Source organism: Camelus bactrianus, chromosome 27, assembly GCF_048773025.1.
Source record: "Camelus bactrianus isolate YW-2024 breed Bactrian camel chromosome 27, ASM4877302v1, whole genome shotgun sequence".
Taxonomy (NCBI): Eukaryota; Metazoa; Chordata; class Mammalia; order Artiodactyla; family Camelidae; genus Camelus; species Camelus bactrianus.
The window spans coordinates 32972280-32989025 of record NC_133565.1 but is presented as its reverse complement, the minus strand read 5'-3'; the positions used below and the strand labels follow the sequence as shown (position 1 = coordinate 32989025).

The window sequence follows — 16746 nt, the reverse complement described above, 5'->3', positions numbered from 1 at the left end:
GACCGTTCGTCTAACCCTTTTAACCATCAGTTGGATCATTAATTGAAAAAGTCGTTTAATGTGAAGAATCACAATCAGCTTTATCCATGCCTTCACATGGTATCACACATGAAGTCAGCACCACTAATTTCTAATGCATGAGTCTCCTTTCTTTGACTGGGGTTCAGCTCTTCTCTTCCTACACCTTGTCTGTCATGGGCCAAGGACGGAGACACAGGCAAAGGAGTCTGAGTGCAGCAGAAGCAGCCTGTGTTTTTATGACTTTTTCCCCCAGGCTTTTACAGTTATCTTTCCCTAAATCTGATCTAAAAAACAGCTGCTTGTTAGTTGGTTCGTTGGTTCGTTTAGCACCTCCACCAAGTCTTTCCAAGGTGTTCAACTTAGTTTTCATAGAAACAGCAATCCTTTCCCACTCCCATTCTGTTGGTTTAGGGGTGAGTTTAGGAACCCAGCTGACTCATGTTCAGTGCAGCTTGATAAGTGGGGGCCACAGAGCCTGGCACTGGCCACCTGTCCTACAGAGGGGACAGGGAGGTGGCCAGTGGGGAGGGCTTAGAGCTGCACCTTCCATCAACACCAGGGGCATTTCCATGGGGCATGCTTTTTCTCTCCCGGCGCTCCTATTCTGGGGGCTGGTGTCCTGGTGGCCTGGGGCCTCGTGCTCTGGATCTCCAGGCCACCTGCAGGGGCCATCAGGGTTGGGGCTAGGGAAGGGACCAAGTTCCTGGAAGCACCCCGCAGAGAAGCAGGGATGCCCAGGTGCCTGCCAGTCACAACAGAGTTGGTGCTTCCGAGGCCACATTCAGTGGTCTCTGCCTAACCCAGACCCTGGCAGAGACAGGGCGAGCCAGTGGGTAGGGCCCAGGTGTCCTTTGCCTTCTGGTGGTGCCCTGGTGGTCTTGGAGATGTGGGGGCTGGGAGTGGTCTGTGGGGAGAGCAGGGAAGGGGGTGATCAATGCCTGTATCTCCATCTCCTCTCGCCCTTCTCCTTCAGCATGGGGAGCAGTCTGAAGAGTGCAGGCTCCCCCCACCTCACCTGCCTCCATCCTGTCCCACCAGTGCCTTTTCTCAGCAGCTGTGTGGTCACCAGTCCAGGGCCCTGGAAGTCGTTCCTGAGAGCCAGCCCCCCGGGCCTGTTGCCCCCAGAGCTGAGCAGATGCCCCTGCTCCACTGTCTCCTCCCCTGCACCCCCGCCGCGGCCCCGGTTCAGCCTCTCTCCTTCCAGCCCCACATAGTGTTCACATGTTGCAGGGTGGTCCTCCCCTTCTTAAAACTTTCAGGGGCTTTATGATCCCTACAGGGTAAGACCTCAGCTGCCTAGAGGCATGCTGGCCTCGGTTACCTCGCCCTCAAGCTCTTCGGCCTCATGGGCCGCAGACCTGGCCTCCAGCATCAGTGGGTCACTCTGCGTCAGCCTCCAGCATGCCTGCCACCTCTCTCTGCTCTGTCTATGGTCCCTCAGATTCCCTCTGCCTGCCGCACCATCTCCCTCTCTAAATTTGGCCACTTTTTGTAGAAGTCCGGGCATGCTCCCCCTGGAGCCTTTCCCGACCCACTTTCCCTGCCCTCTAAAACCTTTTTGTTCCCACAATAGCCTAGGTACACTCCACTTAGAGCCTTTGTGACGTTTCCGCAAAATAACTCTGTCCCCCTCACCAGCCTATCAGGCAGGGCGGCGTCCAGCATGGAGCCTTGCACAGAGTTAGGCAGCGGTAAATACAGTGCAGTGAGCTGAGCCCACCCCTTCTCTCCCCATCTGCTCACACTGGCTTCTCCCCTCCTCCGCCCCCAGGTGTGCTGTTTGCCCAGAAGCCTGTGGTCCACCTCATCACAGCATCCGCTCCCCAGAGCATCAGCAGCAGCACCAGCAGCAGCGGCAGTTCTCACTGCTCTCCAAGTCCTACCTCATCCCGGGGCACCCCCAGTGCAGAGCCCTCCACCAGCTGGTCCCTCTGAGGGCAGGACCCAGCTTCTCACTCCCCACTCTCCCACCGAGAGATGGGATGCACAGCATTTACCTCATCTCACGGAGACCACGTCAAACCCCATTTGGCCAGATGTTGAGAGTTTGGACGTGTCCATCTGTACAGGCTGCATTCAGGTCCTGCTGTACTCTAGGGACAGGGGGAGGCTGGAGGGGCCTGAACAGGGCAGCGTTGTTCAATCAGGGATTGTCCTGGAGAACTGGGCGGGGTCTGTGGGCGTCCAGCTTCCTCTAGGGCTCCCAGGCCACCTCCCATCCCGGGCACAGTGTATTGACAATCTGTAAGCTGACACAGGGCTGGAGGCCCTCCACATCCCTTCCCCTTTAATTTATTTTCCTTCCCCTGCCTTTGGCCGTGACCTCAGGGTCACTGGTCTCTTCCCCTGCTCAGTCCCCCAGTCTTTAACTCCCATGTGGGGCTGCTAGGAGCCAAGAGCATGCCTTCATGGTTCTAATCTGCTGAGCATGGGATGGGGTCCTCCCACTCCCAGCCCACTTTGCCTACCATGAGTGGTTCCTGGGGTGTAGGTCCCTCTGATTCAAGTCTTGGAGCAGTCCTCAGGGCCCCATATCCCCCTTTTAATGGTCCCAGGAAAGGGCTCGTGAGGGCAGTCCTCAGGACCCAGGGCCTGCTGGACATTGCCAAGGGAGAGGCAGAGCTGCAGGGGCTGCCCGGTCAGGCCCTGGCACCCTCTTCACTGACCCTTTTCTGACCCTCCCAGACCTCACGCCCCACTCAGCCGGGTTTGCCAGCTCTCCCAGGAACAGCCCACTTGTCCCTTGGGCCCCCCTTCTCATGGGGCCATCTCAGCCCCAGCATCCCCAAACCTGCCAATGTCAGGTTCATTGAAATACCTCAGATTTGTAATTGTTGATGTTTGATTCTTCAGGAAGTATTTGCATCTCTGAAATCTTTTTTATATGTGTTTGCTGACTTTTGTTTTTTTTACTTTAAAATTTTTATTGTTGTTATTGTAGCACCAAAGAAACGAAAGCCGATCACCCCCAAAGCCGAGCAAATGATTTGGTACCCCAGCCCCTCCGGCCCTTCCCCATGACCCCAGCGAGGAGGCAGGGGAGGCCGCAGGAGAGATGACTCAGGGATTGCAGTGGCAGGATGAGGTGGAACGGAGAGGCTGGCTCTCGCACAGGCTGGGTCCTGAAACCACACTGGTTCTCAAGATGGCCCTTGACCCATTTCTGGCCAGAAGTGGGGCAGTCCCACATCCCTACGCCCAGCTCAGCAGAGTGGGGCCAGGGCATCTCCCTCTCACTCAGCATTCCCTCCTCAGGACAGGTGCGGGCTCGTCAGAGCTCAAGCTGTCCCAGAAGGTGAGGAGATGCTGAGAGAGCTCTGGGGTGGAGCAGGCTGCCCCTGTGTTGTAAAGAAGAGGGGTTCTCACACAGGGCCCACCTCTCAGTCGAGGCAGCCCTGCAGTGCTCAGTAGAACCCCCCACCCACCATGAGGCCGGTGGGCTGCGGCGGCGGCAGCCCACAGTGGCACAAGCCCACTCGTGGCTGACGTTCATCCCTGTCTAGGAAAGGAAAGGAAAGGGAAATCAAAAGATTGAGCACAAAACAGATACCTCAGCCCAGTGAACTGCAGCTTTGCTGGACTGCATCTTCTCTCTCCCCTCCCCCACACCCCGCACTCGCACGCGCACGCAGACACACACACACACACACACACAGCCCCATCCAGTGGGGGCTGCCCCTCCCCTGGCCTCGGAAGCCTTCCTACCTTACCCACCAGGCCAGTGCAGGGCTTGGGCAGAGAAGGGTGTCTGGGGTCTGTGCCAGGGAGGAGCCCAGTCGGCTGGCACTGGGCCCACCTGAAGGCATCACAGACATTTGGCCAGTGTGTCTTTCTCAGGGGTTTGGTCATGAAGGATGGACTTTAACCACCCAGAGGACGCAAGGACGGCGCACTGTTTCTTCCTGGTCATTGGGTCCTCTTCCTTTCCCCAAGCAGATTGCCCAGCTTTACCTTCCCAGGGAGCCCTCAGAGCCTTCAGGGCCAACAGCCGGGTCTCAGCCTGAAAGCCCAAGGGTGGGAGAGCCTGCAGGCGCCCCCAGAATGGGGCCCTGGGCCAAAAGAAGCTTTCCCTGATGGTGCAGCCCTGAGACCACATGGCAGCCGTTGGCCAGGGCTGCTCTGTCCCCTCCCTCTCCCCATCTTACTTGTATTCTAACCAGGAAAAATGTGATAGCACATGGGTAGCCTAGGCAGTGGATAAATACCTCAGACGTCCTCTTGCAGCAAGTGTCTGTATATGTTGTGGTTATTTTCTATCTTACATGTTCTCGAATGTTTATATTTCAATAAACCTCTACCTCTTCACACAAGTGGGTCTTGCGGGCACTTGTAATGACTGTTTCATTGGACTGTATTAGGGAAGAGGTGAAGGCCTTCAGAGAAAAAGGGGGTGAGTTAAATTGCTCCTCTGATCCCCTGATTTTTCCTGAACTTTCTCTCCACTGCTCATCCATCCTTTCCCCAAAGCACTTAACTCTCATCCTGTCTTCTGTATTAGCTGGGCACCTTTGACATTGCCTGATCACCAAAACTGGCTCCCCAGGTGTTACGCCAGGGTCCTTGCAGGCACAAGGCCAGAGGTTCACTCCATTAGCAAGCCCTCTTTGCACTCCTACTGAAGTCTCACATTCCCATCTGGGAGGCTCACACAATTACCTAGACAAAAACTGAGTCTGTAGAATATAGAATGACTGGGACCAGTGGGCAGATAAATGCTGGAGAAGCTCACTAAGGAATCTCTGGAAGGCTTCCCAGAGGCTGTGACATTTCAGCTAGAAGAATGAGATTGCCAACTGGACATGTGAGGAGGAGCATTCCAGCAGAGGAACTGATAGGTATGGAAACTTGGTGGTATCAAAGGACCTGGCACTGGGGGACTGTGGGTAGTGCCTAGCGGTGGAGGAGGTGATTGGAAAAAAGTGTGGCTGGGGCCGGGATGGATCCCAGGCTAAGGGATTTGGGCACCATCCTCTGAGCATCAGGGCACTGCTGGCATGTTTTAAGGAGGACATAGGCTTAGAAAGAGGCTTTTCTAGAAGGGTGATCTGGAGCCAGCAGTCATGGCACAAACTTTAGTCTTACAATACCAGGTCTTGGGGAGGATGGGGAGCAATGGGAACTCTCACAGGTTGCTTGGATAAAGTCGAAATTAGTCTAACTCTGGAAAACACTTTGGCATTACCTAGTGACATGCACATGCCCTGGGGTCCAACAGTTCTGCTCCCAGATTTGCACCCCAAAGGAACTCTCCACATGTGCGCAGGACACATGACGGCTCTGGTGGTAATACGTGGCTGTGAAACTACCAATGACTGAACACTGGTGTGTGCCAGGTGCTGTTTAAGTTCTTTGCGTGAATTAACTCATTTGATCCTCTACACATTTATAAGGTGGAACTATTATCCACATTTAACAAATGAGGAAACGGGCACAGAGAGGTCGAGTAACCAACGTGAGGTCCAAGATGTGTGAGAAGGGCACAGGGTTCTAAGTCAGTGGCTACAAAGTCTAGAGTCTGTACCCTAACCCGAGCGCTGAGCACACAGTATCTCGTTTAAGAGTCCAGCCACAGACCTGTGAGGCAGTGACCTTATTCATTTTACAGATGAAGAAACGAGCAGAAATGCGCATATCTGGTGAATGGCAGGGCTAGGAATGTACTCTAACGCAGCTGCCCTTACCTCTCCCTCGTGTGCCTACTTTCAGTGAGGGCAGCGGGGACCCAGAGCAGTGACGAGAGGGAGGATGGTGTGGGTGTCTGATTATCCCACGTCTCGGCTCTGCTTCGCGACTTCACCTGACGCCCCAGCGGGAGCTGCGTTCCTGGTCACGCGCCGCGGCCTCCCCCACCTCATTGGCCAGGATGGGGCACGTGCCCTCCGCCCAGCCAATGGGGCGAGGGGGCGGAGCGACTGGGGCGGACTTGGGACCGCACGGCGCCGGGAGGAAAGCCCGCGCGCAGAGCGCGCCTCCGCCTGCGTCCCTGTGAAGCGGAGTGCAGGTCACTGCCTGGAAAAAAGAGGGGAGTTGGTGGCTTGAGCCTTTTGAAAGAGAAGGTTTGTAATCACCCCCGGAACGAAGTCGAGGAAGAAACCACCAAAAAAGCAGGACTGGGAAGAGTGCGGGGTCCCGCTGCGCTTGAAGAGAGTGAGGTACCCGCCCCGGCAGCAGCTGGGAGACAGGGACACACAAGGAGGCCAAGGGGCGGGGGAGTGGCCCTCTGCTAGGGATACAAACTGAGAGTAAGCCGGTGGAGAGGTGATGCCTGGCTTCCAGGGAGGGCCTTCGTTCAGGGCAGGAGGGCCGCCTTCTAACTTCTAACACCCCCAAATCAGGGGTGGGGGTGTTTCCCTGGCGAGGGACCCCAACTACTCAGGCTCACGTGAGCAGAAAGAAGGGACACTTACTCTCCGACTCCTGGGTGTGTGGAGGAGCCCGAGGGCAGCAGGGCCTGGAGCCGACCTCAGGAAGGTCTGGAACCCAGAAGCAGTGCCCGTGGAAGGTATTTCTCTTTTCCTGAGCCACAGAGCAAGGTGAGACGACCATCCCAAAGGTCAAGTTTGTATCTTCTCCATGCAAGAGATGCCCTGGACTGAACCAAAACCTCTCCATCCCAATTCCACTTTCTGGGAATTGCTGGCTGTCACTGAAATCCAGCTTTTTCCGCAGAAAAAAATAAGGCAGTTGACAGCTCCCCCATTTTATGTGTCCAGTCTTCAGCTCTGGAAAAATTACTCTTGTTTCGAGTCCGGTGATCCCAGGAAGGGGCCCATTGGTTCAGAGGGTTCAGTATCCAGTGCTGAATCAATCAGTTGAGAACTTGGCAGCCCCCACAGCAGCCATGTGGATGGCAGTGGGACAGAGTATATTCTGCAAAGGACGATGCCAGGGAAACAGCCCTTCACCCTGCCATAGAAACCCCCGCTCCAAAACCTGGCTTCACTTAAGGCAGTAGATAGAGGGAATGTTCAGTGACACCGTTGACTCTGGGGGCATGTAGCCCAGCTCACAGAGCTCTGTAGGGGAGGGAACCACACAGCAGAGGGAGGGAAGTTCAGAAAAACAAAAATGGCCAGATGACCTCAAGGAGGATGTCAACCCTAAGCTGGCCTGGCCTATGGCCATTGAAGGTGGTCATGCTGTCAAGCTCAGAATAGGCAGTCTGAAATGAGAAACCACCTTTCTGCGACAGGTTAGGGAAACAGGGCGTTTAGCTGCTGTTTTGCTGTGTAACCTATGGCAAATTACTGGCCTTCTCTGGGCAGTTTCTTGTCTGTGAAATGGAGACTGTAGAGTGACTTGAAGCACAAGTAGATGAGAACTCACTTTGAGAAGTCTAAAGTCCAGTGCCCAAGGCCTTCACCAGTAAGACACAGGGTCCCTAGTCATCACCCTGCTGGCACTGGGGCAGTCAGTGAGCCAACGAAGCCCCACAAGGATGCCAGCATCCCCACTGGCCACTATCTGCCCAGCTCTACTCCTAGCCACAGGGTCCTCCCTGGGAAAGGACCAGGTGGCCTCATCCACTGAGAGTCAGGAACCTTTTGCCAACATGAGCATTTTAGGCCTCGTGGCAGGTGGGGGACAAGGACAGCCTCTGACTGCAGCTACCTATAATAGGCCTCAGGCCCTAAGAACACGTTGGCCTTGGGGGCTAAAGGCATAGCCACAGGGGCCTCCCCTCTCCTCAGAAGTCCTTGGTTCTCTGAGGCCTGTCAGTCCAGGGGTGGACTGGGGCTGACCTTATTCTCTTGTGCTGCAAAGTGAGACTATGAAGCTGTTCCCTGGTGGCTCGGGACCTCAATCTCCACACCGCCTTTGTTCCCCAGCCTGTGCACTGCCCCTGGCTGCCAGTTTTTCTCAGATGCTCCTCTCTTCTGTGGTTCCAGGGCTGTGGCTGAGATCTGGGAGCAGATGGAGGAGAAGCTGATCTCCACAAGTGGCACAGAGGCAGGGCAGGGGCCAGGTATGGGGTGGCTCCAGCTCTGGGCAGGGAAGGGGGAAACCAGCTGAGGAATCCAGAACCAGCAAAGACCCACGCTGGAAGGGCCCTTTGAGCCTGTTTCCCCTCCAACTTGCAGATGGGGAGACAAAGGCAGAGAGAGAAGCTGGGTCTGGGTCTCACAGGGAGGCAGGGGTCACTCCCACTGCCCCTCTAGAGGATCCCCAACCTTCAGGGGTTGAGAGGTGGCTGGCGGTTCCTGTCTTCCTGGTGCTGGAATCCTTGATGCTCACAGCTGCATCAGCTTCTGTTCCCTGAGGACACAGTTTCAGCCTGAGGGTGCACTGACGGATCTGACCCCTTCCCTTGGGGTTCCCAGAGAGCAGCTGAGGCAAAGGACGGGAGCCCCCACCCATCAAGCTCCTCCATGCAGGGTCATAAAGAAGAGGCTGTTGGTCAGAGTGAAACAGTATCCAAGCATAGACAGTATTCAGGCTCCAGGCCCTGGAATGTGCTACACTGTGTATCACTGATGGCGGCACTTTATATCAAACTGTTTCCTGAACTTAATAAGAAGTGAAAACAATTCCTTGTTTGTGGAACATTTGGATAAATAGACTTTGCGACTAAAGCACCACAAGTAGTTGGCCTTGGGCACACCCCTTTGGTTTTATGTCTTTGATACTGACTCACCCAAATTGGACCCCAGGGGTCAGGAGGCTCAGGGGGACTGGAAACAGGCACTGTGCAGCATGCACTGTCCCGTGTAATCCTCCCTTTGTCCTCTGAGCTAGGTACTGTCAGTATCCCCATTTTGCAGATAAGGAAACTGACGCTTAGAGAAGTCAGACTTGCTATTGCTCAGTGAGCTGGTTGGTGGTAGAGCTGACCTGAGCCCAGGACTTATAGGCTCTGAAGGCCACTCTCCTTCAATCTGTGAGCCCAGGCCCAGAAACCCAGACGTCCCAACTCCCTGTGCCCCCAGAGCCCACCTAGCCACACCCCTCCTGCTTCTTCCCCTGAATCTCCCTCTTCAGAGAGAAGGCAGATGGGGAGACATATCAGGCCCCAGGCCCAGCAATGTCCCCCCAGGGAATGAGAGGGCTCTCTTGGCAGCATGTCCCCAAATGCCCCGTGCCACCTGCCCCCAATCCTCAGGGGAAGAGGAGGAGCTGTGGGGCCTGATGAGCATCTCTGTGAGGGAAGACGTTTCTCTCTAAGAGCCCTTCACACCCAGGTACCCTGGGGCTGGATCAAAGGAAAGTGGGGTAGTGGTGGTGAGAGCCTGAGAGGGACTTGACTCTGGGGAGGGAAAGCCAGTGGCCATGCTGTGATCAGGGATTGGGCAGGGGAGACTGGGTCCTTCCCTCGCCACACGGGCCTGGCAGAGGCCAGCGGTGGGGGCAGTGCTGAGCACCTGGTTCTGGGCGCCTTCTAGGGCCAGCTGCTGAGCGTCCAGCTCTGAGTCCCGAGCTTTCAGCACGTCCCAGACTTTCTCACACTTAGCCCGCATCTGGGTTAGCTCGGAGCCCACCTGCAGGGAAGTCTGGGAATGGGGGTGGGGGGTTGCTGGCTCCTGTCTTGGTCTGGTGCTTCCCCAAGGACATCGCCCCACTCCATTCTCACAGGGGCCTGCCTGGGAATACACCTTGACCCAGAGAAGGGACAGATGCCTGTCAGGTGCTGGGAGAGGCTGATGGAACAGCACTGAGAGGGAAGAGCAAGATGGCCTCTTTCTTCCCTGCCAGACTGACAGGTGACTAAAAATTTTCCCTAAATCCAAAAATATTGGTGGGTGACCCTCCCTCAGTGTTCCTTGTATGACTAATACCATCCAGTCCGAGAGCCTCCTGAGGGCAGGTTCACATCTCCAAAGCCCCCTCCGTCTCTAGATCCTCCCCTGTCTCCCTGCACTGTCCATTTATGGGCAGATGGGCTTCCTGAGTCCAAAAGGCCCCATACCCTGGCCCTGAGCCCCCAGGTGATACAGGGACCAGGGCAGGGAGTTTACGCATCATACAGACTGGGAAGCTGAGACCCCATGAGAGGAAGGGGCTGGTGACTCTGGCAGAGCCTGGACCATCTGCTTTTTTGCACTAGGTCCCTGGTACCAGGCTGGGGGAAGACTTTAGGGTCATCTGACCCCAGGTGGTCCCCACCTCACCCCACCCCAGTGAGCCCTCCTCAGCTTCCATTATGCCCTTCCCCTCTTCAGGCACATTAACTCATAAATCATGCTTGATGATTATGTGCTCCCAAACCAGAAACTTTCAGGGCCAGGGAGTGATCTGCTTGGACTCTGGTTCTCCTGTGTATGGAAGAGGGCCAGACCTGTAGTAGCTGCTTAGTAAATGCTAATGAATGAGTGGAGACTGATGGAGCTCAAGGAGGAAGAGGCAGAAGGGAAGGAAGTGTAAGATAAAGTCAGGGCGGATCCTAAGAAGCCGGAAGAGACTCACTGGCAGGTAGCAGGAAAGACTGGGCGGTAGGGAAGAGAATGGGGAGGAGGAGGCTGTGGGTGGGGAGGGAAAGGGGTGGACAGAGTGTAGGCGCCTGGGGAAGCCAGGCCCCATTCGGCCTCTGGAGTCCCTGCAGTTCTTCCTCTTTAAATTTCAGGGCAGCTGCCACCTGTACTCAGACGCCTTCTCATGAAGCCTGGGATGTGATTCCTCCTGCTCCAGGCTCTTTCCAGTGGGGCACTGGTGCCTCCTGGAGCTGAAGTGTGCTAGTAGAAATGGGGAAATAGTAGAAATAGGCACAGCATGGACCTCAGATCACCCACACCTTGTTTTCACCCATTTTCAATGATTCCTGTCCAAGTTGCATGGATGTCCTCACCACATCCTGATAGCTGGGCTGGGGACTGGGACAGAGATGCCTCCTTCATGGTTCCCTGCACACACACAACCCTCTGTCCTGAGCAGTTCCTCTCCCAAGCATCCCAGTGAGCCCAGCAGCTAAGGTTATCTCACCTCCCCAGCCTGGCCCTGGGCCAGCAGGAGGGGCTCAGCCATGTGTAGGGGAGACAGGACTTGCTGAAGCGGATAGATTTCCCACATGCTCCCGTACAGGAGCCATTGTAACAGCCAGGAGTGTTGATTCCTGGGGAAGAGAGTCTGCCTTTGGCCATGTGACTTAGGGTTTGGGGCTCTGGGCCTTTCCCCTCAATATCTGTGACAGAGGCTGGCCCACCTCCTGCCCACAGGCCATCTCACCCAGTGTGAGAACAGGACCCCCACTCCAGCCGGGCCTAGACACTGAGAGGTGGGCCCCAGCAGCCACTTGCCAGGCCTCCTGGCCCAGGGCCGCCCCCAGCACTGCTACCTGCACCGACTGCTCCCCAAGCAACCGAACACTCTCTGCCTCCAGGGCCTGCACGCAGCGCTCCAGCTCCAGCTTCTCTCCTTGTAACTGCTGCAGCTGCTCCAGGCAGGCCCCAAGCCACTGGTCACTCTGACCCAGCTCTTCCAAGAGTCTCTTGTTCACCTGTGAAGACCCTCATTCCACCCAGTCATGGCTTAGCCTCAGGGCCGTGGGGCTCACCTGACTGAGATCTATCTGCTCAAGCTAGCCCACAGGCCTTTACCGACGCAGCCCCCTCCCCCCAGCGTTCCTGACCTCCGCATCCTCTGAGACTCAACCCTTCCAGGAGGCCTCTGACCACCCAGCCCACAGGGGCTCCTCCGACTCCAGACCAAATGATTTACGTCTGGACAGTACCTGGGTGTCCACCAGCAGAGGGTGCTGTTTCAGTGGAGTCCCTCAGAATCCTGCAAGGACGAGGGCCCAGGCTCACCTGCTGCTCTGCCCTCCCAGCACAGAAAAGCACAGCCTGGCTCAGTTCATGCCCTGTGTTCCCTGCAGGGCTGAGCCTGCCAGCTGTCTTGACCCACCTGGGTGAGCATCAGCGGCCGCTCCCACAGGTGGGTTGTATCCTGAGCCTGTGCAGGGTTCTCAGCTGCCCCCATCAAGACTCTGTCTGAGCCCTGAAGTGCCTGGGTCCCGATGCCATCCCATCTCTGCTTCTCAGCATCTCCTGCAGCTACGCTCAGTCCAGGGGGCGCCTCCCAGTCTCCAACCACAGTGTTATGACCCTGAACAAGTTCTTCCCTACCCTCTGGGCTGTTTTCCCATCTGAAGCAGAAGAGGAGCCAGTTGGGTGATCACAAGCTCTTTCCAAATGTTAGGGAGAGAAGCATCCCCTCTGGGCTGAACAGAAGCCCCTGCACTGCCCTCCTTCCCTGGCTGCTGCTCCAAGACTGATGACCCGGATGAAGTACAGGGCAGGGCTGGACACGGGCCCTGCCATGCACCCACTTGGAGGAGGGCTCTGGTCATCCCTACTCCAGGGGTCCTCAGGCTGGGCTCCAGCTCAAGGGGCTGTCGGCTCATCTTGTCGAAAAACCACTGGGCCTTTTCCACTTCTATCTGCAGTAGCAGGGTACTGGGGGCAGAAGAGACTGTCTGCCCATCCTCTGCCACTCCACTCCTCCCCCACTCCTGGCACCCTCACTTGTCTTCCATGTCCTGGTCTGGCCTCCTCCACTCCTTCTGTCCCTGGGATCCCCATAGTTGGTGCCTCTCCTGCTCCAGGCAGGCCAGGGAGCAGTCCACCTACTTGGGGGAGGGCTAGAGGCAGCATGAGCCCCTGGAGAGGGCAGGACCAGCCTCAACACATGCATCCCCCACCCTGGGCAGGGCAGTGTCTGCAACCCCTGATAAAGCAGGCTGACTCCACGAGCTTCACCTGAGCTCCCTGCTTCACCAGCTGTGATAAGCCCAGCTAGGGGCCCAGCATGGACCTGTGCCCTGACTTGTACACATGGGACTGTGCCTCAAGGCTCTGGGGAGCTGCCCAGCTGTTATCACTACAGCTTCCAGATGTACAACCCTTCACCTCCAGCTGGACCTGAGACACATCACCTCTCCAGCCCAGCTCCTGATGGCTTTGGCGCTCCAGCAAGAGTACAGGGGATGCTGCTGTGGAATGCTAGAGAGTGGCAGGCGTGTCAACTGGGTCCCCAGCCTGGTAGGGAATAATGGCTCTAGGAGGGTCAGCTATGGACTGAGACCCCCAGGTCACTAAAGGCTGAGGTATCCAGGCCATCATAGGGTGGTACTGTCCATACCCTCACTTGGGGCAGGGATGCTGGGTACCTCCCGTAGGAGCCTCAGTTTGCATAGCCCTCTCTTCCTCCCTGGGGATAGAAGCTTCACCAGGGGTGGCTGGGCTTCTAAGGAAACTCTTCTATCCACTGAGCTAAAACTAGCCACCTCCTTCCCTCTGACTCTTGAGGGGAGGGGGGAGGCTACAGGTTCTCTGGCCCTTTCTTTGCTTCTGTCCACAGTTCCCAGCCACACCAGGTAATGCACCACACACCTCCAGAGGTGCCATTCACAGAGATGACACTTTCAACATGGCAGCCCTGTTGGGGAATCAGTTCCCGTCTGTCTCCCTTGGATGCCCCAGACCCCGACAAGACTTCTTCCTGAGAACATGATACCAGACGTGGGCACCAGCCCTGAGCATTCTGGAGTTTTCAGCCTAGTAAGGGGAACTTGCTAGCTCAGAGGACCACCCTGGGGCTGTGAACAAGCAAGGAAGACTGGGGAAGAGGATCAGGGCCTGACTTTCTGCTTCAGAGCCAGCAGCTCTCATCAGGCCCTGTCGATTACCAGCCTGCATTCCCTCCCATTTCTGCAGCACCTGTGCTTGCTTGGATGGGGCCTCCAGTGCCACCCAGAGGTGGCCAGCCAGCTTGGCCCACTGCCACCTGCTCTCAGCCAGCCACACCCCCTGGTCTTTCTCTGACCACCTCCAGGCCTGCTCAGGGGTCCTATCTGAGCACCTGCCAGGGAAAAAGGAGCCAGGCTTTGGCCTGAGCCCCAAGGACTGCTGTGCCCATCTTCCCTACACCCATCTGCATCCTTCAGTGGGCCTCAGTGAGCAGGCACAGTCCAGTGGCCAGAGGTGACAGGAGTGCTGGGGAGAGCAGGCAGATCCAGGCATCAGGTCCATGGGGCTCTGCCTCAGTGGGTCCTGAGAGCAGGACAGAGGGGAGACCCTGGAGTTGGGGCACACCTGCCCTCCCAGAGCACCAGCCCCTCCTCAGATGTAGAAACCGGGGCCCTGGGGCCAAGTGTGCATTTAAACCCTTTAACTCCAACCTTTGGTACAAGATTCTCCCTGGGGATTCAGATCTCAAATAAGCACCAGCCCCAACCTCACTAAACAGTTCTCAGTTCGAACAGTTTCCATGATCTGTGGGTGCTGACTCTGTCCCGGCCACTTGCTGAACAACGGGTTCATTTGATCCTCCCAGGTTTGGAGTGGGGTCCTGAAGCTCGGAGGGGAAGTCAGTTGCCCTGAGTCATGCAGGTAGTCAGTCCACTGTGAACTAGGCCATGTTCCTCCACCCCTGCTGCTCTCCTTCCCAGTATGGGAGTCTAGAAACGGCAAGAGTCAGGGGAAAATTTTGGGGGGACACTGTATTTTACTGTATGTGGGGAGTCAGAAGCCCTCAGATTAAGTCACTGTTCCAGTACCTCTCTGGCTTTCATAGCTTCAGCTGTAAGATGGGGGCCCTGAGCCATAACTGACTTGCCCACTCCTCGCATTCCCTGACACATTCCCTGCTCAGGTTTATACCACCACGCACCAGGCCCTCTACCTTCCACACACCTTGACTCTCTCCTTTCTCCTGACTCCAGGCTCAGGTTCCTGAGCTCCCTGCTGAGCTGTCTCCCCAGCATTTCACCACCACACAAGGCGTCTCCAAAATGGAACACGAGGACTGGGCCCGGCCCCCACCTCCCACGCCCTGGCACGGCACCCCCAGGTCCACTCTGCCTAGATGCTCTGTCTTTCCCATTTAGAGGCAGGGGCTCTCTACGGGCAGCCCCAAGCCCCTACTGAGAACCTGAGCTTTCCTGACTTGGCTGGGGCTGGGTGCTCATGGTCTGCTGGAGTGGGAGTGGCACAGGCCAGGCTGTTGAGCTTTCAAAGCCAGCACAGAGGAAAACACAGCCACCGAGTCCTATGGGAGCATGAGGAAGGGAACCTGATCGTCCCTTGGGGGTCCCAGGAAGCCTTTCCAGAGAGGTGACCCTGGGGCTAAGTTCTGAAGGTGAATTATCCACTGCTGGAAAAGGCAAAGATAGATGTGGGAGACAGAAGAGAGCAAGGCCAGCAGGACGAAGAGGGGATCAGAGAAGCTGGGACCTAGAGGGGGAGGTGAGCGGAGCCAGGAGCCCAGGGGGGCAAAAGGGAAATCAAAGGCAACAAGAGTTGCAGTGGGGCTCAGGTGGCTGGTGGCAGGTGCAGGGCAGGGACATTTCCTTGTCCTCAACCCACACAGAAAAGAGTTGGCAGGCACATGGCTTGAGGCCTGGACAAAGAGCTTGGGCCTGATGGGCAGAGAGCATGGAGCAAACCTCCTCTGAATGTGGCCCCTGATCTCTCCAGCTACCAGTTGCCAAGGTCTCAGCCAACCAGCACTGGAGGGCTGAGGGAGGTGAGGTGGGATGAGTTGGGGATGGGGGAATTACTTCACTGTTTCCAAGTGGCTCATACTCTGTCTCTCTTCTAGGTGTGAATTCTTTTAGGAACAAAAAGACAAAGAATGAGGCTCTAATGGAAGAATTTCAGGCAGGATAGCTGCTGAACTACAGTTTTTAGAGAGGGAGCCAGGAGATGGCTCCTGTTCTACTTCCGAAAAAGAGTGCTCTGCCTCTTTACTGGGAGGAAAGGACTTCTGGGTTCTCGGTGGTGGGAGGGCTGGTGGGAAGACAAGCCCGACTTACCTCCTCAGAGCTTAGCACTCAGGGCAGGGCTGGGGACAGGAGCCCCTCTGAGCTCCTCTGCCCTCAGCTACCCAAGCCATCCTGGCTTCCAGGAGCCATGGAAACCGCGGGCAACACGAAGTGGTAGGAGGAAGAGGAGACACCGGAGTCCTCTCACCTCGTCTTACTGGATGAAACCCTTGGATGAAACCTGGCTGATGTGGCCGCAGCCCAGGCAAGAACGGCAACTCAGAATCTCCGACCCTTGAGGCAGGATCCTAAAGGGGCGGGATCTAGGGGCGGGGACAGCTGGGCTCTCGATCACTAACTGTATACTAGAAGCGGCTCCTGAATTTCTATTTTGGGGGACAAGTGCATTGGTTGGAAGGGGACTGGGACCGGTCCTGAGGCTGCAATAGTGTAGCAAGCATCCTGTTTTTACTTTGCTTCGGCTGTTTACTTCCGGTGAGGGTGGCGGAACTAAAGGAGATTTTGAGGGACACTAAGCACCCGCTGCAGCCACGCCGTCAGACCCTGGGTTAAGAGAGTCAGAGAGTAAAGACTGGAGAGACCGCCGCCACTCTGGGGGCGGCTCCGCTCCTACCGCGCCTGGGGGGCGGGAGGCGGGAGGCGGGAGGCGGGAGGCGGCGCCTCGCGCCGGGGGCGTGCCCAGCCCTTGCTGGGGCGGGGCGGGGCGGGGCGGGGCCGGGGAAACCCTGGCCGCCCCGGCGGCGCGGTCGGGAGGTGGGGCGGGGTCTGGAGGGATGCTGGGTCCCTCCCGCTCCCGCCCTGGCGTGGCGTGGGGGCAATTAGAGGTCGCTCCGGCTCGCGTTGCTGAGTGACGCCAGCGAGACCCCGGGGGCGGGGAGTGCAAGCTTACAAGCCGTGAGGTCTCCCAAAGGACCTGACCTCGGTTTCCTCATCTAGCAAACAGCCTCGTTATCCCGCCCTGATCAAGCGCGGGACAGTAGGTGGACGGGGCTTCGGTGAGCCTACGCTCG

The 16746-nt window shown here is 56.8% G+C and overlaps 1 protein-coding gene and 1 long non-coding RNA gene across 6 annotated transcripts in view; both read left to right on the top strand.

Moving 5' to 3' along the window:
• The window catches only part of ARID3B (AT-rich interaction domain 3B), a 48009-nt gene extending 43678 nt beyond the window's left edge, over window positions 1–4331 (top strand). For all 4 annotated transcript variants that reach the window (XM_010955256.3, XM_010955257.3, XM_074354167.1 and 1 more), the window contains one exon: window positions 1793–4331. In XM_010955256.3, coding sequence (XP_010953558.1) covers window positions 1793–1956 — 164 coding nt within the window. In that variant the 3' untranslated portion in view covers window positions 1957–4331. The remainder of the gene's footprint in view (window positions 1–1792) is intronic.
• Window positions 4332–4701: 370 nt separating this feature from the next.
• On the top strand, window positions 4702–15966 carry LOC123616910 (uncharacterized). 2 transcript variants are annotated; one of them, XR_006724973.2, is made up of 4 exons: window positions 4702–6077; window positions 7911–7987; window positions 9592–9719; window positions 10580–15966. It is a non-coding gene; the product is annotated as an uncharacterized LOC123616910 (long non-coding RNA). The 2 variants fall into 2 exon arrangements; XR_012502737.1 differs by having other exon boundaries at window positions 4702–6173.
• The last annotated feature ends 780 nt before the right edge of the window (window positions 15967–16746 follow it).